Source organism: Belonocnema kinseyi, chromosome 1 (assembly GCF_010883055.1).
Source record: "Belonocnema kinseyi isolate 2016_QV_RU_SX_M_011 chromosome 1, B_treatae_v1, whole genome shotgun sequence".
Lineage (NCBI taxonomy): Eukaryota > Metazoa > Arthropoda > Insecta > Hymenoptera > Cynipidae > Belonocnema > Belonocnema kinseyi.
Window position 1 is genome coordinate 129,983,082 of NC_046657.1, and position 11,502 is coordinate 129,994,583.

Here is an 11,502-nt window from a genome sequence, read left to right on the forward strand (position 1 = left end):
CAAGACAACCATAAGCGGCACAGTAAACCTAATTGAAGGAAAATGGAAGCAGAAAGACCTCGCGATTAGAACCTTTATGGTCACCTAAGGAATCTTTAACATTCCGCATGTTGTCCAGCAGAAGCTCACTACGATTAATGATAATATCACTTTATGTGAAACCGTTAACTCGGAATGTCCACAGGATGCTGTATTATCCTCCCTGCCGAGTCAATCCGAGTAAGATGGACGCGGTTGAATTCACCAGAAGGGATAAGCGGGGAGTCACGAGTACAGTGAAAGTGGGAGTCAACAACTGGAAATCAAAGAACGATCTAAATAGGTAGAACTCATTCTGGATGAGAAGCTGTCATTACTTTCATGAAAAAGCTGAGGCTAGAAACTGGAGACACATATGTGGATCTGTACTTCGATCTTGTGGCCCAGGCTAAAATATGCAGCGGTGGTCTGTTGGAGCAGGGTCGAACTATCCACTGTGTAGTGTCGTCAAAAAAAGGATCAGGGCACTGACTCTGAGAAGCATCACTGGTGCCTCGAAGTCGACACCCACGATGGCTCTAGGTCACTAATAGATCTGGAACCCCTTTATCTCACCTTCAAGGTCGTCGCTGCGAAGAAGGCCTAGAGAATCAATATGGTAAACGATAGTTGTATCTTGACAGGAATGGGCTAACGGTGAGGCCTACCTGTCCAGTAAAGGCGACAACTGGTTTATAGATGGCTTCAAGAACAAGGAGAAGGCAGCAGCCGGTGTATATCGTACAGGGAATGTAATGGGCGTCACGATCGCGATGGGGTCCTACTCCACATTTTTACTATCTGAAGGTTATCGATATGCGACAAACAGCAAAGGAGGATGGCAACAAAAGAAACATCCGCATCTCCTTCGACAGCAGGGCTGGCTTAATGTTCCTGAATAGAACAACGACAACGTCACTACTAGAATGGAAGTGCTTTAAGGCATTCCATAAGCTAGCGACAGGAAACTGAGCTATTCTGCTTTGGATCTCTGGACACAGCGGCATCAAGAGCAATGAGATATAGTACAAGCTCGCAAAACCAGCAGTAAAATAAAATATTACTGGACACTAGCCAGTTGTATGCATTTCGAGTAAGATAGTCGCTGAAGAAATAACAGTTGGCTGACCGAGTAACATTCAAATGAGCAGGATTTGGTCTCTGGTTGCAGACAGGTTAAAACACTCTTGAGCTCAAAGCTAAACTCTAACTGAGCAAAGGAAATACTCAAGCTTGGAAGGAACGAAGTCAAAGTCCTAACAGAAATGTTCTAGGACACGGATACTGCGGGTGTCACAGACATAAGATAGGGCTTGGAGAAAATTTCCTTTGTCATATGCGTGGAAAGAATAATAAGACGGGTACTCATATCGTTTTCACTGCCCTGCAATTGCGGGGAAATGTCTAACAATCACAGGTAGTTGCCGCATCAATGAGTCAGAAATATCAGCCCAAAGCGTGGTTGAGTCCCTCTCCCTATGGAGAGGGCTATGAGGTCACGTTTAGGCTCATCAGGGAATGCAATGGAATCACCGAAACGTCAGGGGCTGTTTTGGTCTTTACCCAGGATAATAATAATAATAATCAGAAACCTCACGATCGCCTGTCGATTTCCCCTCTGTAGATTTAATTTTGGAGCCATGACTCGAAATTGTTTCTGACTGCCTAAATTTAATCAAACCTTTTGAAATTCAGCCAACCTTCTTTTGGATTTTCTACTTACAGATAACAGACGGTATGGTTTACATTTTCGCTTAATCTAAAATTTAAACCTTTCTAAACTAGACGAATATAAAAAAAAAACTTTTAGAAAAAAAGATTTTCCGTGCCAGAATAATTTATAAGCTAATATAAGAAAATTGGAATTTAACGCCCCAATCATAATTCTAAATTTTATCAAACATTCCCTGTAGCTCCTAGAAAGTTGTAAACATTCCACAAGTGTAAATAGGAACTAATGGGAAATAAACATAATTAGTACGTCCAAAAATTTCCTAACGTTTGTATGAACTTTAAAAGTACAGCGAAATGCTTTAATAGCCCTCCCTTCTATAGCTCTTCCGGCAATTGATGCCGCACCGCAGGTAAGTGTAACGGGTGCTGCACGGGGTGTGCGGGATCTGCGGTCGTCACTCAGGCGAGCACTTAGGCGTAAACAAACAAAAGCGCATATGACTATAATGACTTAGTTCCCACCCATCGTCAGCCCCAAAATCGTCGCTATAGAAAAGTTTGACTATTTTTAACAAATCCTTTCAAGTTATTGTCTATTTGATTTTTTAAATTTAAATTTTCAGTCAATAAACGCATTTTTGGAACAAACGTTGCTTTATCTATGGAATTACGGACTGCCATCCTTCATTTATCGATGGAATTATTTTTTAATTACCTTGAACCCAATTCTCAATCTTATTATTATTTTAATTTTCTGTATTTCTGTGCTATTACCAGTTTAAATCAATAATTTTAAATTAAAATTTTTTTCATCAACAATAATGTATTTCATGTCACTTTTCCTGTACATCCAACCTTAATTCTTTTACATAATATAGACAGCCCTAAAGGAACTAATATTTTTACATTCTCATTTCTGAGAATGTAATGTAATCGTCCAAATTTTCTATCTCTGGTTTTTAACGGATCTTTACGTTTCGGCACTCGCAGAATCCGAAAATCATAAAGTTTCATCGGTGTCCTTCTGTCTGTATGCCTGTATGTATGTTTACCTGAATTTTGTAGCCACGCTAACTTTTGAAGGATTTATCTAATCGAGTCCGCATTTGATACACTTCTGAAGGTACCAAAAATAAAGGCTAAGTTCGTTAACCAGATATTTCGAACCACAATTAAAACATTGGGCGCATTTTCAAAATTTTGAATTTTTTTTTCAAATTTTAAAAAATGTGGTCGAAGTTTTTTATAGATGAGTGAAAGGCTTGCAAATTATCTAAATAAAATTTTTTATTTTGATGAAAATTAGAAAAGTTATATACTTTCATAAATTTGAAAATTTTCAAAAAATATAAAAAATTATTTTTTTCGTAAATCCAAAAATCTCATTCAAAATTTTCACTATATACCAAATATATTTTAAAACTTTTCTTGCGGATTTTTTGGCTTAGCCCAATTTAAAAAAATTATAACTTTTTCAAAATCTTCAAATTTTTTTTTCTTAATATTATAAAATTTTTTGTCAAAGTTTCTTATAGATAGGTAAAAGACTTGCAAATCATCCAACTAAAATTTTTAATTTTGATGAAAATTATAAAAGTTATATACTTTTCAAAATTTTCATAAAAATAGAAAAATTTATTTTTTTCATAGATACAGAAATTTTCACTAGATACCAAATATATTTTGAAACTATTTTAGCCGAATTTTTCGACAATCCCACATTTTTAAAAATTAGAGCCTGTATAATCTAGCAGTAGAGCGCGAAGAGCGATTATGACAATGAGAATGTAATCGTCAAGACCGTTGGTACTTTGAGAACCTTCTTTAATGCCAAATTTAAAAAAAAGTGTTCAGCTTCACTTAAGAAAAGGGAAAATGATTAAATAACCACGGCAGGGGCCTATTAGGATCAGCAAAAATAAAATGTGATCATTATTTTGCAATATCAGAATAAGCAGTACCAGACTAAGGTACACAAAAAAAATGGTAATAGACATTTGATATAATAGTTTTTAACATAGAATGTAGAAATTTTCGCATTGTGGTCTGTGCACAAATGTGAAGTGTAATGCAAAGACCGAGACTAATGATATGTTTGCTGGAGGATGTGGTTCTTATTTCTAAAGAAGAGTTTCATATTCCTTTCGGCGTAAAAAGGATACCTGATATCTTCAACACTGATGCGTTGTAGGAGCATATGCCGGGTACATATTGACCAAACTTTCATGTATTCTCATCATGCATCCTCTGTTGGTGACGAAACTGCTGGAGCTCTCGGGTGATAGGATTGTCTTATCCTTACACCATAATGCGAGAACACTTTCGGTGGGCTCATTATTATATGGAAATTGTAGGCTCCACAAGCTACGATAATGGTTGCTTAAAGCAACTAACCCTGACGTAAACGGAACGTAAACGTCATCCACACCAACTTATGCTATCCTAGAAGGTAAGCAAGAGCGGAAAATTTACTAAAAATGCTTCATACAACACTGCTCCTTCAAGTCCGGTCTTTAGCCGCGGATGACCTTACGTGGCAGACACCGCATTTGGAGATGAAGGTTTCACGTCTGGATAATTTTTTAGAGTCACTGCTTTTTGTTAGAATCCTATGAGGAATAGTGTTGGCGGAACAGATGAAGTAATCCCAGAAGAAGAGCCTTTTGCACCTCGATCGCGATGGACTAAGACTGGTGGCACCATGAGCGTAGGAATGTGGCGACCCTATGACCCGAGTGTTCCGGCTCTTAGAGTCAGCCGCTTGCGATGGGCTAAGTTTCTAATGCAACGAATTATGCGGTTACGTCACCTCTATCGGGCAGTGCCACCCACATTAGGCTTCTCTTGGTTGGAAACCATGGTTACTTTGGGAGTGGCAATACGACTGAACCGAGGCGACGACCAGGCAATGGCCCCGGCCAAAAGCAAGAGCATCGTTTTAAATGGGCAGACCGGCGTTAATAGGATACATGAAGAGGTCACCTAAACGTTGGGTCAATATGCACCCGGAATATGCTCTTAAAACTCTTAAGTATTTAAAACATAAGGTATCGTTTTTACGCAAAGGGGAATATTAAGCTCTTTATCAGAAAGAATAAGAGAAACACCATCAATTATTAACAAAAGAAGCTATGGCTAATCGGATAGACTTCTGCAAAACGAGGAGACAAATGTTCGAGAATGAACAGGGTAACGAAAATGAAATTATTTTCTCAGACCAGGCACACTTTTGGTTAAATGGGTACGTAACAAAACAAAAATGTAGTTTCTTGAGGACGAAAAATGCTCACGTAAAAATATGGAAACCTCCCCCCCCCCTCCCCCAGTGATCGCTTAGGCAGCCATATCAGTGAAGAGAAATTATCTCCAATTTTTGGAGTCGACCGTAAATGTGAAAAGTTACGAAAAATGGGGCCTAGTTAAAACAATTCACAATCATGCAGGACTGAGCAACACCCCACGGCACACAAGAAGTATTTGAGGCTATACATATCGTATATGAAAATCGACTGATTGGTCTGGGATACCCCAAGTTTTCTCAATGGGGAATGGAATAGCCATCCTATTTGAACCGATACGATTATTTCTTCTGGGGTTACATCGAAAAACGTTGCTACGCCAAGAACCGGAAAACAAAGGAAGAGTTTATAACAGCCATTCAGAAAGTTGTTAAAAGTATTACAACCCTTGATCTGGAACGTGTTTTGTACGGTGCATTGAATGAAATGAGAAAGTGTTCCCTAGATTACAACAGTGGTTAAGCTATATCCTTCAGACCGCTATTCAGAACCTTTATTTCCTTTTTCGTAACGAGTCTAACCGGATTGTTGCCTTTGATGTGTATTGCCGCCAGGTTGTAAGGTGCAGCATACATTCTTTTAAGAGTACAACTAGTACAGTGTGTAAATCCATAGACGTCACCTTGCTCGTCTACTTGTACAAATTGGTCGACGATTGTCGTTATCAGGTAAAAGCTTGGCAGGAAAATAGAATTTTTTCCATATTTATCTCCTCCGCAAACTACTAGGCAGTCTGATAAGTACCTGAAAATTCTAAGAGATGGCATTAGTATTCACTAATGTAAACCGTTTTCGTCGAGCTTGATCCTTCAAATGACGCCTGTCAAAACTTCAGCCATTTTTGTTTACGCATTTACAAGTTACAGCACTGAGAAGCGACTAACCTCCGAGTTTTTTTTAATATGGAAAAATCTGAGTTTCGATTTTTGATCAAACACTACTATCTTTGCAAGAAAACGATATCCGAGACCAAGGCCAAGCTGGATAAGTATTACTCGGACTCTGCACCGTCGATTGGGACGATTCATAAGTGGTTTACCGAGTTTCGTTGTGGCCGTACGAGCACAGTTGATGCTGAACGATCTGGGCGCCCTAAAGAGGTCACTACACTGGAAAATGTCGAAAAAATCCATGATATGAGGTTGAATGATCCCAAAGTGAAATTAAGAGAGGTAGCTAATGCTGTAGGCATATAATTGAAACGTGTGGGCAATATCGTGCATTCAGTTTTGGGCATGAAGAAGCTCTGCGCGCGATGGGTGCCGCGTTTGCTCACAGTGTACCAAAAACGAATTCGTGTGACAACTTCCCAGCAGAATTTGGCATTATTTTCGCGTAAGTCGACTGAGTTTTTGCGCCGATTCATAACCATGGATGAAACCTGGATCCACTACTACACTCCTGAGTCAACGCAACAGGCAAAACAGTGGGTTCCACCGAGCCAAAGTGCTCCGAAGCGTCCAAAAACGCAACAATGGATCGGAAAGGTTATGACCTCCGTATTTTGGGATGCACATGGAATAATATTCGTGGACTATCTTGAAAAAGCTAAAACCATAACCGGAGCATACTATTCATCATTATTGGACCGATTGAAAATCGAAATCGCCGAAAAACGACCAAATTTGAAGAAGAAAAAACCGCTTTATCATCACGACAATGCGCCTGTTCATTCATGCTTAGTTGCACAAGCAAAATTGCATGAAATCGGCTTCGAATTGGTTCCTCAGCCACCGTATTCACTAGACCTAGCCCCCAGCGACTATTACTTGTTCCCTAACCTGAAGAGATGGCTCACCGGTAAGCGTTTTTACTCATGTGAAAAGTAGAATGAGAAAGCTCTTAAGTTTTAAACCCGAAAATATGAATTTTCAATCAAATTATTGAATTCTCAGTACACCCATCCAGTGGGCACAAAATTTGGCGACGTCTTTACGACAACACTATGACATCTTTACAACTTTACGACATACTATGTCCATGTCGTTACAGTGTCTTTATGATATCGTAAAGACATTGTCAGATCATACGACATATTTACCATATCGTGAAGACGACTTGACAACATGGACATTGGATGTCGTAAAGATTTAACGATGTCGTAAACACGTTCCCAAATTTTGTGCCCACTGGGTACAAATTAATATAAAAGCAAACAGTTGAATTTTCAAATAAATATTTGAAATTTCAGCATCCAAATACGAATTTTCAACAAAATGTTTCGATTTTCAAACAAAAAAGTATTATTTTCGGCCACGTATAGTTGCGTGTTTAATTAAATAATCGAATCCTTAAGGCAAAAACACAAAAAAGATAAATTCTTAATCCAAAAAGACAATTTTTAACCAAACCGTTCAATTTGTAAAAACGAAAAAATTAATTATTAGCAAAAAATAGTTGCATTTTAAACCAACTAGTTGAATTTTCAAGCCGAAAAGACGATTTTCTTGGAAAACAATTAAATTTTCAACTAAAAAAAAACTGTCTATTGAAAATCAAGAATGTTTAACAAAACCGTTAGATTTCCGATAAATAATTAGTAATAAAATAAAAATAAAAAAATTTATATAAAATAATTCTATAATAATTCAATTTTTTACAAAATAGTTGAATTTCCAAAAAGTAAATTAGTTATCAATGGAAAAAGTAGCATTTTCAAACAAAGGGTTAAAATTTCAAACCAAAAAGAAGGATTTTTTAAAAACAACGAAATTTAGAATCCAAAAGGACGAATTTTCTATTGATAGAAGCTCATTCAAATTCTTAAGAAAATACTTGAGTTGACCTGTAACAATGTAATTAATTTCCAAATAAGTAGTTAAATTTTTAACAATAACGAAATTTATGATCAATAAAGAAGGGTGCGTTTTGGAGCGAGTTTTTCTCCACGTTTTAATTAGCGTTAGGTAAATAGTAATTCATGTTATCCAAAATAATTGTTTGAAGAATATATCATTATTATCGTTTATAACTATTTTCTACTATACTATTTCTAGGCAGTTGTGATTTGTTCTAAAATGTTTAAATTTGGTTACACGTTTCACAAAGTGAGCTATTAAATCAATCAATCAATCAAAAATTATTATTTTAGTTGACAATTCATCCAACTGGTTGAGCATTTAAGTTATACAAAAGATTCCTATTAAACTAACTGAAGTTGTAACTATTGTTTACAGAATTCGTTTTTTTTTGGTTGAAAATGTATCTTTTCAACCTAAAATTTCATGGATTTTGTTGGGAAATTGTTTTCCGTTTTTTTTATGTAGAAATTCGTGTTTTTTTTGCAGAAAATCAATCTTCTTGGCCAAAAATTCATATTTTGGTTTTGAATTAAAATATTTATTTAAAAGTTAATATTTTATTTAAAAGTTAAAGGACTGTTTCGATAATTTATTTCTTTTGTTGAAAATTTAATATTTTTACTTGAAGAGTTAGGAAATTGAGGCGTTTTAAATTAAATGTATTATACTTTACATAAGGTTAGTCATTATTATTAATAATAAAAATTCTCTTCTGTAAATACTAGTTGCTTCATATTACTTTAAGAACAAAAAAATGATGGAAGGACTATAATCTAATAAATATGAAATAAATATGTAATTTAATTTTTGCTCAAATCAGAACACCAACTAATTAAGTCAGATTCATAATGTACGTATAAATGAAATTTATGAGTGTTATATTTTAATGTTAATAACGTGTGCAAATTAAGTGATGAGGCAATAAAGTGTGGAAGCAACAACATATGAACAATTCTCGTAAAAGTCAACAAATAAAACCGAAAAATAATATCATATATACGATTTTATTATCAGTAAATGTTCCTTGATTTTTACCTTCTAATATCGACATTGTAGACTAAAGGAAACTCTGTTAAATTTTCTTTTAAATAACAAGAGTTCTGAAGTTTTTCGAAAAGAGTTAAATTATTTAATAAATTAATAATTCTAGTTATTAAAATATTTTTGATCTTAACTTTCTCTATAAATATTTGCAGTTTTTATTTGGCGACAGGAATATTCTTTATGGCTGATAAATCCTTCCCCTTTAAATATTGTTAAGTACTAAATAGTCATAATCTTTTTTCAATATTTTTGTGCAACGTTTCCGAAACATTGTTTCAAAAATGTTGTATAAATTTCAGCAAAGCATTGCCTTCATGATCCGTGAAAGTTCCTATAACAATAAAACTTTTTATAAACAAATTATCTGTTGAAAGTATTTTAGAAACATGCATAACTAGTTGATAAATTGTATGAATTTATGAAACAAATTTAATGGACAAAAGCATAGATAAGGCATTTCTCGAACGAAAATTTTTTTCTTTCGATGAAAACTTTTTAAATTGAGAACTTCAGGAAAATTTCAGAAAAAATTCATAATTTATTGATCAATTTTATGATTTTTTAAAACAATTTTAATAAACAAATGCATTATTCCGGCAGCTTTCAAAGGAATTTTTTTATGTCAGTCTTTTTAATTGGGAGCTTAATGATAATTTCATTAACACTCATACTTAGTTGATGACTTCTATCATGTCCTAAACAAATTTAATAAATAAATACATTATTTGGGCATTTGTTAACGAATTCTTTCTTTAATCTCAATCCTTTTAGTTCAGTTCAGTTTAATCAAATTGTTTAAAAAAAGTCATAAAATTGATCAATGAATTATTAATTTTTCCTAAAATTATCATGAAGTTATACATTTTATTATTTGGTTAAAAATTTAACAAGTTTCTTAATAATACATCCATTTTGACTGCAAATACAACAGTTTCGTTAAAAATTCGTTTTTTCTTGGGTTGAAAATTTCATCTTTTTTGGATAAAATTCCAACTGTTTTGTTGAAGATACAACTCTCTCTTGAAAAATGTACTTTTTGTTTAATATTCGTATTTTTGTGATGAAAAGTCAATTAAAATTTTTATAGATGGAAATTCAACTCTTTTCTTTGAAAATTTCTCTTTTTGGCTTAAGAAGTCACTTTTGGATTAGCATTTACCTATTTATTTTTTAAGGTTTTTTCTTTTGAAACTCATCTGTTTTTGACCAATTTTCTTCTTTCTTGAATAAAAATTCAACCGTTCGGTTAAAAATTCAAGTCTGTTCTGAAAGTTTGTCTTTTTCATTCTCATCAGAGGATGTATTAGATTTGTGTAAAATTTGACCCCCCCTGCCAGTTTTTGTTAAATGTACACGTTTTGAGATCCCCTGACTTAAAAAAAACAGGTTTTTACGAATGTTTCTGTCTGCATGTCTGTTTGTATGTATGTCTGTATGTTAACTCGATATTTAAAAAAAATCTATTAGATTGGCCTTTAATACACTTGTTTAGTGCCCCAAAATAAAGGTCAAGTTCGTTAGCCAGACATTTTGGATACAAATTCAAAAAGTAGGCACATTTTGAATATTTCTGAGACCATTTTTTCAAACCCGTAGATTCCGAATTATTATGTTTTAGGCTGCTAACTATGAAATTTAAAAAATCTAGTTCTAAATTTTAATCCGAAAGCCTAACAAAGGACCGTTGAGTGTCGGCTACTCTGTTGATATAGCCTCGCCGCTTGTTATTTATGATCTACGGCACTTCTTGTTTTCGGGGCTGTAGGGGAAGCGAACAGGAAGTGTCGGATAACCCTCTCTCCTGCGTTGAGCCGCGTGCGGTGTAGTAGGCGTAGTCAGCCGTGTATGTGTGTGTGTGTGTGTGTGTGTGTGTGTGTGTGTGTGTGTGTGTGTGAGAGAGAGAGAGAGAGAGAGAAATGAGAGAGAGAAATGAGACAAGGAGCGAGGGCAAGCGATCGAAGGAGAAATCGGGAAATGAGCAGTATCGAAGCGAGAAGTGTCGTAGAGTCTACTGTATTTCAATTTGAGAAAGGATATTTTAAAGCCTTTAAAACATTTAAAAGAACTACCTGGATAAGTATTTAAAGTGACCAAATAAAATGTTTAAAGGCTCATTTTGAAGCTTAAAAACGTGATTTTTCGTGCCTATTTTTTTTTGTGAACCATTTTCCAAAGCTTTTTGAGTCTGTAATTAACCTGGAATCTCACTAACCGGTGGAATAAGTGTCTAAACTTTGAGAATCCATGGTTCAAAAATCGATTTTTCGTTTTAGTGTTTTAAAAAGGGCGTCTTAATGGCAAAATTTTCGTGAAAACATTCATGAATTTTTTTACAATAAACGATGACATCAAACCACACCTTCACCGCATTGTCATCCTAGGAATTTTCGAGTACATCCAGCAAAAAAAAATGCCAAAGCGTAAAGCCTCAAAAATTGCAACAAACTCCGAATCGGAATGGGATTCCGATGAAAATGATGAATGTATCATCATACCGAATCCAGATTACTCTGGCTCTGATGGAGATGATTCATCAGATGACGAGAATTCGGGATCATGGAGTTACGAAGAAAAAGTTTGCCCTGGAAATCTAGATGATCAAGTTTTTCTGTCTGATAATGTACGGAAAAAAATATTATCTATGTCACCTGTGGAGTTATTTGAAT

General features: G+C 35.0%; 1 protein-coding gene and 1 pseudogene across 1 annotated transcript in view; both read left to right on the forward strand.

Annotated features, from left to right (window-relative positions):
- Nucleotides 1–920, forward strand: part of LOC117180026 — a 16,055-nt pseudogene extending 15,135 nt beyond the window's left edge.
- Nucleotides 921–4,823: 3,903 nt separating this feature from the next.
- LOC117180033 (piggyBac transposable element-derived protein 3-like) overlaps nt 4,824–11,502 on the forward strand; it is a 28,705-nt gene continuing 22,026 nt past the window's right edge. Inside the window, exon 1 of the mRNA XM_033372326.1 lies at nt 4,824–4,881. Within this exon, the coding sequence (XP_033228217.1) occupies nt 4,824–4,881 (58 nt within the window). The remainder of the gene's footprint in view (nt 4,882–11,502) is intronic.